The sequence below is a fragment of the Camelus ferus genome, chromosome 9 (genome assembly GCF_009834535.1).
Source record: "Camelus ferus isolate YT-003-E chromosome 9, BCGSAC_Cfer_1.0, whole genome shotgun sequence".
In the NCBI taxonomy this organism is placed as follows: domain Eukaryota; kingdom Metazoa; phylum Chordata; class Mammalia; order Artiodactyla; family Camelidae; genus Camelus; species Camelus ferus.
The window spans coordinates 8,828,272-8,846,151 of NC_045704.1; the positions used below are offsets into that span (position 1 = coordinate 8,828,272).

At 55.3% G+C, this 17,880-nt stretch overlaps 1 protein-coding gene and 1 long non-coding RNA gene across 2 annotated transcripts; one reads left to right on the top strand and one right to left on the bottom strand.

The window, feature by feature from the left end:
* ZNF444 (zinc finger protein 444) lies at positions 1-10,190 on the bottom strand. Its single transcript, XM_032487594.1, is given in 6 exon segments — positions 1-275; positions 277-737; positions 2,380-2,467; positions 4,194-4,527; positions 5,161-5,301; positions 9,949-10,190. Coding segments are annotated over 6 exon segments (1,392 nt in total). The 5' UTR covers positions 10,176-10,190; the 3' UTR covers positions 1-134.
* On the top strand, positions 746-1,213 carry LOC116665996. The gene is made up of 2 exons (XR_004322846.1): positions 746-978; positions 1,116-1,213. It is a non-coding gene; the product is annotated as an uncharacterized LOC116665996 (long non-coding RNA).
* Positions 10,191-17,880: the final 7,690 nt, after the last annotated feature.

The following is a 17,880-nucleotide window of genomic DNA, read 5'->3' on the forward strand; positions in this document are numbered from 1 at the left end:
ACTGGGACATGTAGAGAGAGTGGGGGAAGGAACAGAGAACGCTAGGGCATCGGAGGTTTTGACCAGGGAGGCGCCGCAGGAGGAGAGGCGGGGAGAGGGGCTGGTGCGGGAGGAGGACGGCGGGGCGCGCGGGGCTACCCCAGCGGCCAGGGCGGGAAAGGGCCCCCGCCCTCTGCGCCCGGCGCCGCCGCCCCGCCCGCGCCGCCGCCGCCGCCGCCGCCGGCCGCGCGCCCGTGGATGCGCTGGTGGCGCAGCACGTGCTCGCGGCGCCCGAAAGCCCTTGCCGCACTCCCAGCAGGCGAACGGCCGCGCCCCCGAGTGCGTCTTGCGGTGGCGCACCAGGTGCTCGCGCCAGTAGAAGGTCTTGCCGCACTCGCAGCAGGCGTGCGGCTTCTCGCGCGCGGGCAGCGGGCGCAGGGCCGGCCCGGGGCCGCCGGGGTGCGTGCCGCGGTGGCGCCGCAGGTGCTCCTTGCGCCGGAAGGCCTTGCCACACTCGGGGCAGGCGTGCGGCTTCTCGCCAGAGTGGCTCTGCCGGTGGCGCAGCAGGTGGGCCGGCTTCAGCGAGGCCTTGCCGCACTCCGGGCAGGACACGGAGCCCGGGGCCGGCAGGAAGGCGGGCGGGCCGGGCGCCGGCGGGGTCGGCGGGGCCGGCGGGGGGCTGCCCGGCTCCTGCTTGTAGGCGCGCGCCGCCGGGGCGTCCCCCGTCGCCGCTTCGTCAGCCCCGGGGGCCGAGTCTCCTGCCGGGCAAAGGCGCAGTCAGGGCGGCAAGCTCCGCGCAAGAGGAGGTGGGGGGGGGGGCCGGGAGGGCGGCCGTGTCACGGTTAGCGGAGCAGTCCCAGAGCGGGGGTGGGGTGGGGTAAGGGTTAGGGTTAGCTTTTTATTCACCCCCGTGTCCCTGCACAGCGCCGTGCCTGGAGCACAGTAAACGCCCAGTAACTGGATGGATGGATGGCTGACGAACGGGAGAGGAGGAACTGGGTGGGTAGATAAGTGAATACACGTTAGAGGGTATAGGCCTGGATGGATGGGTGGGCGGGCGGATTGGTAGGTGGGTGGGTGGGTAAGTGGGGAGATAAGCTGGGTGGGTGGATGAAACACCCATTTCCTTTCTCCAGGTTTTCAGACTGCTCTATGGAGTTCCGAGGAGATGAGCAACCTTTGTTTTTAAGTGTAACACTACGACAAGTGTGATAAAAACAGGAGTTACTAACAAGTCGATTGCTCCCCGTGTGCCTGGCCCAGTGCTGAACACTTCAGAGCGCCCTCACTCCAACCCCACGCGGCCCAGTGAGAGCGGGTGCAATGCTGTCGTCCTGTTTAGGGACACAGGAGGGCACTGCCTCAGGGCTGCCTTCCCAGCCTTGCTCCCTTCCTGACCTGCCCTCCCCAGGAAGTGTTCTGGAGCTTCCACCCCTGTCTGTCCTCTTCTGGAGGCCCACAGGCATCCTCTGTGCTCTGTGGGTCCTGATGGTGTTTATCAGGCCAGGGCCATGCTTTGTCCTGAGACCACAGGCTCCCAAGCTGGAAACCCGGGTCCCTCCTTGCCCCTATGGGCGTCCATCCAGCTGCCTCCATGTCCGACCTCAGAGATGACCCCTCAGCTCCCCAGACCCCTCCTGGCCCTGGTGGGAGGTCAGTGACACCCTCCGTCCCCCCAGGTCTCCAGCCCCTGGCTCCACGCTAGCACCAGTCATCTTCCTGCCTCTGATGGGGTCCCTGGGTTTTGTCTCCATAGTCTGTTCCCTACTTTTGACAAGGTTCAGCCTCATTTTCCCTTCCTCACCCTAACGCATGTGCTCAGATGGGGCCAGCGCCTGCCCGCCCCCAGCTCGGGTACGTGTGGCAGGCCTGGCCAATGGGGACTGAGCGCCACAGCCCCAGCCACAGCAACTAGATCCACCGGGTGGGGAGAAGCTCGACTCAGTAGGGGCCAACGGGACTTGCGAGACTGCAGGAGGCTGCGCCGAGCTGAGAACTTGGCACAGAGGCTCTGGGGTCAGATGGCCTTGGTGCCACTCTGGCCTGGCCAGCACTTCATCCTGTGTCATCTCCCTGCGCCTGGGTTTCTGCAGTGACAAAACGCGGCTGATAAAGCCGGGTATCTCCAGGGCTGCGGCAGGATTGCAGGGAGCTGGCAGAGCCATGCCTGCCCGTGCTCACGGCTGGTGCTCGTCACCAGCGCTCGCTGTCCTGTCCGACCCCCACCCGTGTCTGATTCCGCTCCTGCCCCGGTGCCCAGCACAGGCTGGGCACACGGCAGGGACGTCAGGGATGCTCACTGAAGAAACAAATGATGGACGAGAGAGGATCCCCGCCTGGGCTGGGAGACGAGGGGCTTCTGATGCCGGGAGAGGTGTGGGGAGGGGGTGAGCTGCTCACCTAGGGGCGCCGTCTCACATTCTTCCTTTGCCACGCCGACCCTGGAGCCATCAGAGGTCGCATCCCGAGGGGCCCTCGTCGCTGGTCCCTGAGACAAGAGGAAGCACAGTCCCAGCTGAGGAGCCCGAGCCGCCGCCCCTCCCCTCTCAGTCCGGTCGCTCGCTCTGGGGGAAGCCGGCCCCACAGGATGAGCCGAGAATGTTCCCTCCACTCAGCTTTTGGGAAAAGTTTGTACAGAGTCGGCGTCCTTCCTCCCTGGAAGGTCTGGTCGACCTCTGCACTGGGGACGCCTGAACTGTCACACTGCACTGTCGTATCTGTGCCTGCCCACCTCCCCAGCGGGTGGTGGGCTCCGGGGGACAGGGGCTGGCCTGGCTGGCTTCTGTGCCATCGCTGGCGCCGAGCCTTTCATAAAAAGCGGCTCTGTCGTGACATGATTCGAGATTGCGATCAGCGTGCTACGGTGCCGTGGGTGCTGACCCGCCACCTGCTTCTGTGGTGGCCCCTGCTGGACCTCTAAGTCCAGGCCACGGTAAACGGCAGACGGTGTCCTGGGCACCACAGAAGTCACCCACTTAAAGCACAGTTCAGTGGTTTTTAGTGTATTCAATTGTGCAACCGTCAGCACAATCAAATGTAGAATATTTTTGTCACCTCCAAATAAAGCCGGCACCTGTGAGCAGTCGCTCCCCAATTCCCTGCCCCAGGCCCCTGGGAACCACTAATCTGCTCCCGCCCCTGTGGGTCTGCCTCAGGGCATCGCATGCGAACAGAACCACGCAGCCAGGGGTCCTTCCTAGTGACCGGCTCCTTCCTCACGGTTCGGAGTCTCCCCACACTGCAGGGTGTGCCAGTGTTTCACTCCTGTGGCTAAGAGACGCCCGGCTGGCGCACAGGCCACGTGCCCTTATGAGCGACACTGCCCTGCTACCCTCACGTAGTACTGTGCACGAGGTTCGTGTGGATGTGTTGTTACTTCTCCCGCATCCACCCTGCAGGGGCCCCCGCAGCAGTGGACATCCTCAGGCCTGTGTTTGCCTGAGGACTGTGGGGGACCCACTGGGCGTGCCGGCCCAGGTGCAACTGGGCGGACATCACTCGGGGTCACTGGGCCCCACAGAGGCTGGGAGCTCTGTGTCCTCCCATCTGAGTGGGGGCTCCAGGTGAGACTGCTCCACCCAGCCCACCAAACTGACCCCAGGGCCCCCAGACAGGTCTGTGGCTAGAGGCACTCAGGGAGCTAGCGGGCCTCGTGCCCGGCCCCCGCCTGCACCTCGGCCCTCCTGTGTCTTGACCTCTTCCTGGGAAACGTTTTCTGAGCCGTCACAGAGAAGGCCGACGGTCTGACACAGGTTTCCCATCCCTCCGGTCATTCACTCAGCGTCCACTGAGGACGACAGTAAGAGGCCCCAGGAGCTGGACTCCTCTTCCCAGGAGGTGGGGGGTGTGAAACGGTGCAGCCTTGGTGGGAAACAGCCTGGTGGTTCCCGGGTTAAACGGGGAGCTCCCATTGTACCCGCGGTGCCTCTCCCGGCCCTGGTGACCCTCCACTCGCCGCCGCCAACCGTAACTGTGAGCAGAACAGCTTTCAGTGAGTCCTGAGTCCTTCCACCCAACTGTCAGACCAGGTGGTCCTGGGGACCCCGAACTTGCACCGAGTGCCAGAAGGTCCTGTGGGCCCTGCTCACACCTGCCCTAGAGCGTCCCCACTGCAGCCACACCCTGGGCTTCGGGCCATGGCGCCTGCTGTCGGTCTGCTTAGGGCAGGGGCTGACCCCTCGGGCCGAGGCCCGCCCGCAGCCGCCCCCGCTCACCCAGAGCTCCTCCAGCAGGACCACGGCCTCCTCCCCGCTCTGGGGCCGCCGGCTGCACACCCAGGCCTGGATGTCGGCGGGCAGGGCGCTCAGGAACTGCTCCAGCACCAGCAACTCCAGCATCTGCTCCTTGGTGTGCACCTCGGGCCGCAGCCAGTCCCGGCACAGGGCGCGCAGCAGGCCCAGCGCCTCGCGCGGCCCAGGTGCGTCGCCCAGGTGGAAGTGGCGGAAGCGGTGCCATGGCGAGTCCAGGCGCAGGCCCTCGGCGGCCAGGCCCTCCTGCTTCACGGGCTGCACGGCTGGGGCCTCCATGGGGCTGGCGGGGCAGCAGCGCCTGTGGGGAGGGAAGCCCGGCCGTGAGAGACCAGCTCCGTCACCCTGGGCCCAGCGCCTCCGCCGTGCAGGGGACAGGAGCGCAGGGGCATGGGGTCTTGAGCCACAGCGCCTCACTCGGGAGCAGCAACGTCGCTGCTCTGTGCCTCGGTTTCCCCTTGTGCGGCCGAGGGACAGGCCCTCCAGTGAGGAGCCACACTCAGAGTCTGTGCACAGCAGGCGCTGGGGAAGGGGCGATCGTGACCCACCCGGGGACAAGGGGTTCACACCCCTGCTCTGCCCCTCCCGGGGTGACCCTGGGTCCTGCTGTCCTCCCTTTCCTCCGAACATCACTGTGAGGACTGAGCAGCAGAGCATGCCCAGGGGACTTGCCTGCAGCAGACTCTCAAGAGGCCGTGCGCTGTCACAGCACCACTGTGCCCGACCGTGTTCCAGCCCTCCGGCCCCAAGGCAGACACTTTAGGACGCTCAAAGCCCCCATCCGTTCTTTACTACCCACTGTGGACAGACCCGTGACCCCCCACCTCCAAGGTCATGTGTGAAGCTCTAACCCCAACCAGACTGTATTTGGAGATGGGCTCTTAGGAAGAAATGAAGATTAAATAAGGTCATAAGGGTGGCAGCCTACTCCTACAGGGCTGCTGGCCTGGTAAGAAGAGGGGGCGCCCTCTTCCACGTGTGACACAGCAAGAAGGCAGCCGTCTGCAAGCCGGGACGGGGCCTCACCAGACACCGAATCCGCCCGCACGCGATCCTGGCCTCCAGACCTCCGGAACTGTGGGGAAGAAACGTGGTGTTGAAGCCGCCTGGTCTGGGGTATCCTGTTATGGCCACCCAACAGGCCAAGACGCTAATGGGCCCCCAGCCACATCTTTTGTAAGACCCTCCCCCCCGCTCCCCCCCAGGAAGCTGTGTGCCCTCCACTTCCTCTTCCCCTTCTCAGACGGGGCAGTGGCTTCAGCTGTGAGGATGACACAAGAGCCCAGAGCGGGGGCTCTCAACCAGGGGTGGCATTACTCCGGGGAGACACCTGGAAAGGTCTGGAGACATTTGATCGTTGGACGGGGGTTGGGGAGAGCAGTGCTGCTGGCTTCTGGACGGCGGGGGGAGGGGGGGATGCTGCTAAGGACCCTACAGTGCACGGGCAGCCCCACAGCGGAGAATGATCCAGCCCCAAATAAGCCTGGCCTGGAACCGTGGTCCCTGAGATAACCCTCCCTCCTGAGCACACGGTGGGGCTTTCCAGAGGCTGTGGCCACAGGCCGAAAGCAGAGGCAGATGTGAGAATCCAGCTGCTCAAGTCAAGACAGTGAGATGCCACATTTCCAACTTTTCATTTTGGAAAACATGGTTATTTTTCACTTAAAAGGTGTCATTTATGTTAGCACATGAAGAGCTGGCTACCACTGTTTTTAAATGCATTAACAATTTGACATTCCTCAGCCTTAATTTCTCATATGATAGCATAACCAGCAGACGTAACTCCTGTAAACCAAAGTGCTTTGGGATAAACAAGGTCCTACTGTAGAGCACAGGGAACTATATATTCAATACCCTGTAATAGCCTATAATGAAAAAGAATACAAAAAGGAATATATATAGGCATATATATATTATATATATAAAAAACTGAATCACTATGCTGTACACCAGAAATTAACACAACACTGCAAACCAACTATACGTCAATTAAAAAAAAAGTGCTTTGGGAGGGGGTCTTCAAAGATTGTTTTAAAGTATGAAGGGGTCCTGGGTTAAAAAACCTTTTGAGAAACACTGACCAGCAGCCTGTTTGTTTAAATAAAGTTTTATCGGCGCACAGCTGTGCCCATCTGCTAGGCACTGATTCTTGTCTCAGACTTAAGGCTGGTCCTACCTCAGGGCCTGTGTACCTGCTGCTCCCTCGCCCCCATCTTTGCTCAGCTGGCTCCTCACCTTTGAGACCTGGATGCCACTCTTCCCACCTCAGACAGCTTCCCCAAATCACCCACACATCCTTCCCTGCAGTTACTATCACATCCCCCTTATTAATTTTATCTTGGCGTTTTAATAAGATTGGGTCTTACCACACACTGTCTTCTCTTACAAGAATTTAAGCTTCACGAGGGCAAGAGACCACATATAAGAGCCCAGCATGCTGGCTGACACTGAAAGAGAATCACTAAGATGATTGGCCCTCTGCAATTAGCATTTCTGCCCCCATTTTGCAGATGGAGAATGTGAAGGCATCTTGGCCCAAAGTCACCCAGCTGATAAGTGGCAGAGGCTTATGGCACACCTATGTCTGTCAGGCTCTAAAGCTGGTCCCGGCATCACCTCCCACCCACCCACCCATCCTAGGACTGACTAGCCTGGGAGTGGCAGGGAAGCCTCCCCAGAGGATCAAGGCCAGAGCCAAGTCTTGAAAGATGCAGAGAAGCCTGTTCTGCTGTGAGAGTTCCCTCTAGGGTGGGAATGGAGTCTGACTGAGTGAGCGAGGCCCTGGGCATCAGGCCGAAGCGCCTTGTGATCTCAGGGAGGACCTCAGGTACCCACGTTCCCGGCCGGCCACAGTGAGCTCCTAGGGCAGGACTGGTCCGACTCCTCTGGGTCCTGGGTCACCTAGCTCAGGGTCTGCCCCTGAGAAAGCATGTACTGTCACTCCATGCAGCCACTATGGAAAACAGTATGGAGGTTCCTCAAAAAATTAAAAACAGAACTACCATTTGATACAGCAATTCCACTTCTGGTTATTTACCCAAAGAAAATGAAAACACTAATTTGAAAAAATACACACACCCCATATTCACAGGAGCATTGTCTACAATAGCCAAGAAGTGGAAGCAGCGTCACTGATGAGTAAATGAAGATGTGATGTATATATACACAGACATACATATATACGTATGTACTCACATACATACAGTGGAATATTATTCAGTGTCCATTAATGGATAAATGGGTGAAAAAGATGTGATATACGTATATATACACACATACACATATATATACACACATACAGATATGTACAATGAAATACTATTCAGTGTCCATTGATGGATGAAGATATTATATATATATACACACATATACATATACATACAGTGGAATATTATTCAGCCATTAAAAAAGAATGAAATCTTGCCATTTGTGAAGACATGGATGGTTCTCGAGGGCATTCTACTGAGTGAAATAAGTCACAGAGAGAAAGACAAATACCATATGATGCCCCTTATAAGGGGTACGAAAAAAAATAAAACAAGCTCATAGATTCAGAGAACAGACTGGTGGTTGCCAGAGGCCAGGGGTGGGGGTTGGGCCAAATGGGTGAACGGAGTCAAAGGGCACAAAGTTCCAGTTACAAAATAAGCAAGTCATGGCAACATAATGTAAAACACGGTGACGACAGTTAATAATGCCGTGTCGCATATTCGAAAGTTGGTAAGAGAGTAGACCTTAAACCACCTCATCACAAGAAAAAGTTCTGTAACTAGATGGTGATGGAGGCTAACTAGAATGATTGCGGTCATTCATTCTGCAAAATATATAAACACCAGATCACTAGCTGTACACTTGAAGCTAATGTTATACGTCAACCGTGCCTCAATAAAGAAAATAATAATAAATGAAACAAAACACACACACACACAAAAGGTCGCTCTGCTGGGAAAACCAAGCCCTATTGTCCAGGGAGGGGCCAGTGGTCCGGTGCTGCCACAGTGCCCTGTGCCACCTCCGGTAAAGCACCTGTAACATTACTTTGTCTGTGTCCGTGTAGCACTGAACCTGGAATCTGACTGTCGACTCCAGAGCCCACATCGGTTGCACCTAGCACCTCCTCTTGCTGGATTAACTTAATGGATAAGAGACACGGCCCAGAGTTGCCTGCCTGGCTCCCACTTTCAACTCTGCCATCTATCCATGGTGTGACCTTGCACGTGTGACGTGCCCTTTCTGGACTTACATTCCCCACCTGCAGTAACCCCTGACCCACGGGGGTTGCGGGGAGCATGAATCGAAGAGACCAGGCACAGAAGAAGCGTTCAGTGAAGACCGGCCTGGACAGCCCTGGGTTTCCGACCCTTGCACTAGTGACCTGTGGGGCGCGGTAATCCTGTGTCGTGGCAGCCGCCCTATGTAACGTACAATACTAGCAGCATCCCTGGTCTCTTTCCAGCAGGTGCCAGCTCTATCTCCCCAATTGTGACAACCCAAAATGTCTCCAGTTAGTGCCACAAGTCCCCTGGGGGACACAGTCGCCCCCGGTGGAGAGCCACCCGTCCACTAGACAAATATTTACTCAGAGCATAAGGGCCCTGGAGCCAATCCCAGCTCTGCCACGTCCCAGCTATTTGTCCTTGGACAAGCTACGGTACCTTCCACACACCGAATCTCCCTTTCCCGGCTGTAAAGCCGGGAGAAAAGTCCTACTAACCCCGAGTCGCGCTCATAATTCAAGATACAACGAATACAAAGACGCTGAGAACAGCGCCCAACTGCGCTGAGCTAGCCTTCAGGCAGAGTCAGCGTTCACTGTGCTTGTGACTTTGGGAGGCGCTAGGGTTGCCTCTACGCACAAAACAAGCACACGCATTAAACCCAAGCGTGAGCTGCAACAAGGGTTAAAATAGGAAAGAAAAGGGTGACTGGGGCTGAGGGGAGGGCAGCTTCAGACGAGAATAAGAACACACACAGCCCTGAAGCACCGCACGCCCACGAATTTAACCCCTTCCAGCGGGCTAGGGACGGAGGGGGGCACTCTTCATCGGGAAAGAAAGGAACGGAACGGGGCAATTGGTCTCGTCCTCGGGAACCTCACAACTCCGTGAAAGTGCGACCCAACTCGCAAAGACACGCGCGAGACGAACCACCTGCACCCGCCCGCGGCAGGACCACGACCCTCCCCCGAGCCCCTACCCGCAAACCTCTCGCCCGGGGTCCGTCCGGCGCCCCCAGCCTCCTCCGCAGGGCCCAGCCCACCCCGCGCCGGAAAGCCCTCCCCCTCCCGCTTCCCGACCCTCCCCCCGCCCTCAGTTTCCAACTCTCTCCCGCGTCCTCCGCCCCCAGGACCCACAACCCCCTCCCACTTCCCGACCCTCCCCAACCCGTTCGCGCTCCCACCCCTCCCCCTCCCCCGGCCTCCTCCTTATCCCCTCCCCCGCGAATCTCCCATCCCTCCTCCTCTTCCTCCTCCAGCCTCCAGCCACCTCTCCCCAAAGCTCGTCCAACCGCCCCCCACCAAGCCCTCCCTCCTTGCCCCCCTCGCTCACCTTACTCTCCCGGGCGAGGCCCCTCAAGCCCCCTCGCCTCCTCGCACATGCGCACAGAACTCACCAGGACTCCATGCCCCGGCAGGCTTTGCGCCAAACTCATCCTTTCCCCTCCCCCTCAACACTCCCGGAGACCCTGCGGTCCGTTCCCCCTACAACCTTGCTGTCCTTACCCGAGAACTACATCTCCCAGGAAGCATAGCGGCAAAGACGGCTTCCCATTGGCCCTCGCCGTGGCGACCCACTCACGCCGGTCTTCGAATGGCTCCGCCAGCGCTAGAACTACATATCCCAAGATGCATCTAAGGGCCGCCAGCAGCCAATTGGTCCTCGCAAATATGGCCTCTCGGCGCGCCAGACTTTGGACTACATTTCCCAGAATGCATGCAGGCTTTCCCATTGGCCCGCGCGCGCGCGCGCGCGCGCCCCGGGCATGCGCAGAAGTCACGAAGGGGGTGATTTTCTTGAGCCGGGGAAGGAGGAGCAGCCATGGAGGCGTTGCCGTGGAGACCGGAGGAGGCTACGGGCTGCCGGCACTCGGGAAATGGGGCCCGAGACCCCTGGAGCGGGCGGGAGAAGAGGAGGGGCTGGCCCAGAGTTTTGCGCCAATCAGGGCCTGCGGGGTGCGTCTCCTTGACAACGGTCGCGCTTCACCCCTCCCCCACCCATGCAGAACTAGTAAGTTCCCAGGTTGACGCCGGATCCGGACGTGAGGGGAGCGTGGTCCCGGGGCTGCCAGGGCGCCCTGCTCCTCCTGTGAGCCTGGCACGCGGTTTCCAGCCTCAGTTTCCTTCCTCGTGAATCCACGACGGTTTCTGCCTGAACGGAAAGAACTAAGAGATGAGTTGGACCTTCAGTGTACAGACGGTTCAGAACCACGTGGACCCAGGGCTAGTCATCGCCCGGTCCACACATGGATTCCGCCGTGTAGTGAGGGTGAGAAGGAGTCTGCTCCCGTCTGCACCTCCACCTCCCGGACTGCTGTGTAGACAGGGTGTGACAGTTGCTGGCGCATAACAAGCATTCATTAGATGGACAATAACTTTTCCCCTGGTTTCACAAGCAGTCAGTGGCTGAGTCAGAGCCTCCTGTCTGAGACTGGGTGAAAACCAACCTCCTCATTGTCGCCTTATGTACCCTCACCCACCTCTCTACCCACCACTCCCCTCTCGCCCTATGTGTTCCAGCCACACCGATTTCTGCTAGGGAAACCCCTTGATCTTGTTCCCACCCAGATCAAAATGTTGCAGAAGAATGTGTTACGGCTCAGTGTTACAGCTCAGTTGTGACAGCAACCTGGATCTGGCAAGAAACCAGGCCTCACTCAGAGAGCTGGAGAACTCAGGTTTACTACGCCAGTAGGCCCAGAAGAGTTAACACTCTAAGCTCCAGCCCGACTGTAGGTTTACACAGGCCTTTATAGGCTACCAGTTTTATACTTTGCAACATCATATGCAAATAAAGTGTAACAGAAGTTGACCAACCAGGAACAAGCTTTGTAGACATAGACCAATCAGGAGTGAGAGAAATAACCAATCAGAAGTGATGCTCCATGCAAATGAAGTACCAAGACCAATCAGACGTTAGGAAGTGATCAATCAGGAGTGAAGTAAGAACCAATCAGAAGTTGGCTCAGGAGCCAAATAGATATAGGGTAAGCCGTTTTTCAGAGGCAAAAAGGGGCGTCTGAGGCTTGGCTAGGGAACTGGATGGTTGCTTGGCAGGAGAGTAGTGGCTCTGCTTTGGAGGTCCTGCCGGTCTTTTTACGGGGCTTCCCGCTTCACAATTGCCTACTTGACGTCTCCACTTGGATTAACAGGCATCTCAAACCTAAGGTAGGCAAAAGAGAATGTTTTGCCCCCTCCCCCCAGCAAAGAAACTTGCTTCTCCCCGAGTGTTCTGCCAACTGTGGACTGAAAAAAAATTGCACAACTAAAAGTTGAGAGTTACGTTTTTATTCAGCGGACAATTTCTGAGGACTTAAGCCTGGGTTACAGCCTCTCAGCTCTGAAAGACTGTTCCAAAGAGGCAGAGGAGGAACCAGAATATATATGTAAGAGTTGGCAACAAAGACCAGGTATTCAGAACATCGAAAGATTACTGTTAAAGAAAGCCAGTAATCTCAAATCAAGGAATTTAGTGCTTTTCTAGGTTAACGGGAAGGTGCAAAAGTCTGGGCTCACTGAAATCATTCCTTCCATTTGCACCTGGCTACTAGGGCCAGTGTCCTGTTCTTTGCCATCCTGAGTCCCCTCGGGGGTACCGTTGGGTGTGGTGGCAGAGGCCAGGCTGCCTACTGGTCTCCATCCTGGGTTCCTTGCTGTTGTGGGTGGGGGTAGTGGCTGATGGCTGATGGTGGCAGCGCCCTTTGTTTACTGGTCTGGCAGGCAATAATTTTCATTCACACATCTTAGAAAATAAATCTGTCATTCACCCAAATGCCCACCCCAAACATGGAAGGGTTGTCCTTTTCCATCGCCCCCTCCCCTGTCCAGTCTGTCTGCTGGTCCTGTTGGCTCTGCCTTCAAAATAGAGTCTGCATCTGTCCACTTCTCTCCTCTCCACTGCTGTCTCCTGGGCTAAGTCCCTGTGGCCTCGCACCTGAGTGACTGCGTGGCCTCCCTAGAGAGTGTCCGCTTCCACCCTGGCCTGCTCCCAGCCCTGCAGCCCAGTCCCTTCTCACACAGCAGCCAGACAGAGGGACCATTTTTGTGTGTGGTAAAACACAAATAACACAGTTTACCATTTTAACCATTTTTAAGAATACAGTTCAGTGGAATTAAGTACATTCACACTGTTGTGCAACCGTTACCACCATCCATGTCCAGAAATCTCTTCCTCTTGCCAAACTGAAACTGCCCACACTGACTCCACATCCCCCCTGCCCCCCAGCCCACGATTCTACTTTCTTCCTATGAATTTGACTATTCTAGGCACCTAGTGTAAGTGGAATCATACAGTCCTTGTCTTTGGGGTCTGGCTTATTTCATTGAGCAGAATGCCCTCAAGATTCATCTGTGTTGTGGCGTGTGTCAGAATTTCCTTCCTTTCTAAGGCTGAATAATACCCCCCTGTGTGGGTGGACCACATTTAGTGTATCCATGCATCTGAGGGCTCTAATTAAGACTTAAATAGGATCATGTTCTATTTGCTTAAAGCCCTCCGGTGCAAATCCTTGACCCTGGCCTGCGGGGTCCCACATAGTCGGACCCCTTCAGACCCAGGATTCCTCCAGCTTCTGCGGTGCCTTTGCAGATTAGAAGAGGGCACCCTCAGGAGGGCAGCAGGCCTGAGCCAGGGCTCAGCAGATAGATGGGGAGGAGGATTTAGCCACCACTTCCTGCTTGGCTACGCCCCCATAGGTGGGGGTCCAAGGTCCATCCGCGCCAGCCTCAGCCCACTTTCCCTAGTGACCACCGCGCTCCACCCCATCAGCCTAGCGTTCCTCCAACACAGCGGTTCTCCAAGTCTGGTCCCCAGACCAGCTGCATGGACGTCACCTGGCAGCCGGTTAGAACTGCAGATTCCCGGCCCCCAGCTCAGAAACTCCCGGGGTGGGCCCCGCACTGCGTCGTCACGAGCCCTCCAGGGAGACCCAGATGCACCCCCACGCGCCTCCCCTCAGCAGCCCATGCGGGGACGGTCGGCACCCCACGGGGCTCGCGTGAGGCTTCGCGAGGGAAAACACGCCAAGCGCTTAGAGCTCCGCCCAGCGGAGTGGGAAGGCAGTGGATCAACATGAGCTGTGTTCCCCTTTCCCTAATTGAGCCACTAATAAAACGGAGCTCAACCCAGATGCAACACTGACCACCCCCCACCACCATGCAATGAAAATGGCTTATTTCACCCCAGAATGCCATCTACCCGTCACTCGGATTCCTGTGTCCTGGGCACCTATTGTAAGATGCACCTTGGGCAGCCTCAGAAGACACAGGGGCGGACAGGAATCCGGGCCCGTCCCCAGTTTCAGGCACCTCACGGTGGGTGCGTCAGGGTTCAGGACGCCGCTCAGCACCCCACCAGCGGCAATACCCCGGGTCAACCAGTGACCCAGTGCCTTCACCTGAATTGGAGGTGACCTAGCTTAGCACCCAGAGCCGCGTGGGAGTAATGCGGGCCCAATAAGCCTAAGGCAGTCAGTGTTCCCGCTCTCCTGGCGGTGGCTGGCTGGGGCTCAGCTGTGTGACACCTTTCTGGCCAACGAGATGCAGGCAGGTTTGTGGGGCACCTCCGCGAGGTCTTCCCAGCTCTCAAACAAGAGGCGAGCGGTCGGAGGCGTCTTCCTCCACTGTCCTGCCTGGCCGGCAGCCAGCTTGGGTACCTGCAGGGGTGACGGCTGGAGGTCCCACTTAGGACGGAAGGGAGGAGAAGAACCCGGTCCTTCACAGGCTGCTAAAGTAACATGAACACCACCAGGCTCCCTGCCTCCACACTCCCCTTTCTGTGAAGTAAGCCCCTTCGGCCTTTACAAGTCACGCTGTCTGTTTTCTAAACCAGAGGTGACAACAGTCACACACATTTCCAGGGCTAGTTCCGTGGGATCGCAGCCCATGTGGTTGTTTTATGGCGCCACGCTCAGTTTAATGCTCTCCCGTGATCATCTTCACATTCTTCATCCTTTTTTTAAAAAGTCATTTTCGGGTTTTTGCGGGTTGGAGGTAATTAGGTTCTTTCTTTCTTTATTTTTAATGGAAGTGCTGGGGACTGAACCCAGGACCTCGTGCCTGCTAAGCATACACTCTGCCTCTGAACAATACTCTCCCTCTTCTTAATGCTTTTCTGAACACAAGGCTCTGTGTTTTCATTCTTCACTGGGCCAGCAAATTAAGTCGCGCCCTCCGTGATTTTTGTAGTATCCGTACACCACCGCTGCTTCTCCAGGATTCTAGTGCATCGTAACTATTGGTGAGGAACAGGACGAAGGATGGATGCCCTGCTTCCACATCTTTTCCTGGTAACCTCGGACATCCCTCAGTGAGCAGTTTAGATGCCCTCTCCTCCAGGAAGCCTTCCCAGACCATGCCAATTACATGGACAAAAGGTTTCCTCTGAGCTTCCATGGTGCCCCTTCTCTCTCCATATCTGGCTCCGACTGTGTGTGTGTGTGTGTGTGTGTGTGTGTGTGAGTGTGTGTGTGTGCGCGCGTGCCCTGCCCACCCTCTGGCAAGGAACTCAATAACAGACCCAGTGTTTGCCAGTTCCCAGCCTGGGGCCTGCTCCTGAGTGAATAAATAAGCACTGAAGGAAAGTGGTTCTCACCCTACTTCCCAGGCCCCGGGGGCGAGAGTTCCTTTGGCAGCACATTTAGCCGTACCCTACCAAAGCTCCTCCACTCCTCTGTAGCACCAATATAATTATTACTCAAAATAATAATTAACATTTTCTCTTTTAAAGCGGGGAGCTCCTCCAGGGCAGAGAGGGCACTGAGTTCATCTATGGGTCTCCAGCCCTGAGCTCCCGGAGGCTCAGGTAATTTTTTTTGGTGGGGAGGAGATAATTAGGTTTTTAAAAATTAATTTTTTATTTCAATGGAGGTACTGGGGATTGAACCCAGGACCTTATGCATGCTAAGCACGCTCTCTACCACTGAGTCTGCCCTCCTCCTCTCCAGGTAATGTTTATTGGATAAAGAGATGACGGATGAGCAAGCGAATGCAGGAGGGGAGGAAGTCCTGGGCTGAGAGGGTGGCGTGTCCACATAGGTCTGCACCCAACAGTGAGGGCTCCTGGGGGGCTGGATTTGAGAGTGAGTCATCTGGAGAATGAATATTAAATTATGACTGAATTGGTTAACGAGGGGGCCATACTGTCCGCATTATGTTATTTCCTCCGCACGCACACCCAGTGAGAAGGCAGAGGGGATCAAAGCATCAGCCCATTTTACAGTCGGAGAAGTGAGGCTGTGTGAGGTCAGGGCACTTTCCTCAGGTGACACAGCAAGAGAGGCAAGGGTGGGGCTAGACCCAGGTTTTACGACCAGCAGTGGGTGTGGGGAGTCTGGTCTCACTTCTCACCGAGACAAGCTCAGGCGGCAGGTTCTCCACTGGACGGAATGCCCTCTAACCTGGACATGCAGACAGGGAGCGGGGCCTCTGGCAGGAGGGAGTCAAATATTTATTCTGTTTTCTCGCCTTTCTGGGGGCTGGAATTCTAAGATCAGGGTGTCAGCAGGGTTGGTTTTTTGCGAAAATTGATTTTGGGTATTGTTTGGGGGTAGACCATTTTAGCAAGTAGGCAAGTTCACAGATATGGAACCTACATATAATGAGGATTGACCATTAAAAAAAAATAATTTTGAGTTTCTTTTGTCAAGAGAGCATCGCAACCAAACCTGGAAATAACGTTCTTGTATAAATATGAAACAGAGTTGCGTTGAGTGGCCCTCTGCCATGCCGCTTATTCTGGGATGCCGAGGCCCTCGTGCGCTGCTTAGCGTGGTTCTCGGAGGCCCCACCCACATTGTGCAGCCTGGCAGTCTAAGTCCAGGGCTGCGCCCGGCCTCTCTCTCGGCCCTTCTGGGGAGTTGGGGAAGATGGGAGTGAGAGCAGTTGCAGAACCGGCAACCCAAAGCATCTTTTATTTATTTATTCTTTTAATTGAAGTACCGTCAGTTACAATGTGTCCATTTCTGGTGCACAGCACAACGTCCCAGTCATGCAGATACACATATACGTACATTCGTTTTCATATTCTTCTTCATTAAAGGTTATTACAAGATATTGAGTATAGTTCCCTGTGCTGTACAGAAGAAATTTGTGTTTTATCTATTTTTATATCCAAACATCTTATGTCATGCGATAATGTCAGGAGAAAACTTCCAGACGTAAACAAACGTTTATTTTTAAATGAACTTCTGCAACAAGACAACTTTCCTTATAACCTCATAACCATTTGGAATTGACGCTGAACTTTGTATAGTTCTGAGAACAACTCACCGCCTGAAGAGAAAAGTTTAATGGTCTTTATAGTTTGTTTATATCAACTGACGCCTCTTTTCACCTCTTATTAACTTTCTCCTGACATTTTATAATTGGCAAAGCAGGTTTGGCTTGAAATGAACTGAAGTCTAAAGGGTCTGAATATGATGTTCTTATTCAGTAATAAGGATCATGATATAATTTGTAATTAAATGTATTAAAAGCTTATCAAAAGCTTTATAGTCTAGGAGGTCTTTGGGTTTTTGTTTAATTTATTTCTTGGTCCATCTTTTTTCCTTGGGTGTCAATAGTTTTAGAAAGTGCAGTGTAGAGCCAATTCAATCTCATTCAGGGATTTTTATTCTTTAACAGATATAATTAGAAAAGCGTTTTAATGAGACACACATTTCATTCTTCAAGACCTACATAGTTATGCTTTCATATTTCCTTTAGAAAGGGAGGTGCTGGAGCGAGGGTATGGCTCAAGTGGTAGGGTGCATGCTTAGCATGCACAAGGTCCTGGGTTCAATTCCCAGAACCTCCTCTAAAACGAACTAAATAAATCTAATTACCACCCCCCAAAAAACTTAAAAAAAATTAGAAAAGGAGGTGCTATGGCCTGAATATTTGCATCCAACTCCCCAGGAAGAAGGCTCTCACCAGAAGGCCACGAGGTGGGGTCCTTGATCTTGGACTTCCCAGCTTCCAGAACTGTGAATAATAGTTGTAAAACAAGAGTGATACATTTATGTGTGTGTGTGTGTGTGTGTGCTGGGACATTTTAGACGAAAACATCAATCATCCAAATCTGACTGGGTGTCCTGTAGTTTATCTGGCACGGGCTCATCTCAGATTTTCACGACTTTGATGTGGGTGAGAATCACTTGGGGATCGGGTTAAAATGCAGATGCTGACTCAGTCGGTCTGAGTGGGGCCTGGGATCCTGCATCCCTCACAGGCTCCTGGGAGACGAGGACGCTGCAGGTTGGGAGGCTTGCACTTTGCGGGAGGGAGGGTGAGAGGAGGTGGACACATGTGAGTGAAATAAAGCACTCAGCCTGCGTCCAGCCCACCATGAAAACCCAAGAGACGGTTGCTCCTTATCATGATAACAGTGGTAATGTGAACAATGTTTCAAGCGAGAACAGCTTATTTTCCTGTCCAGATGTACTAGAGATACCCGTGGTG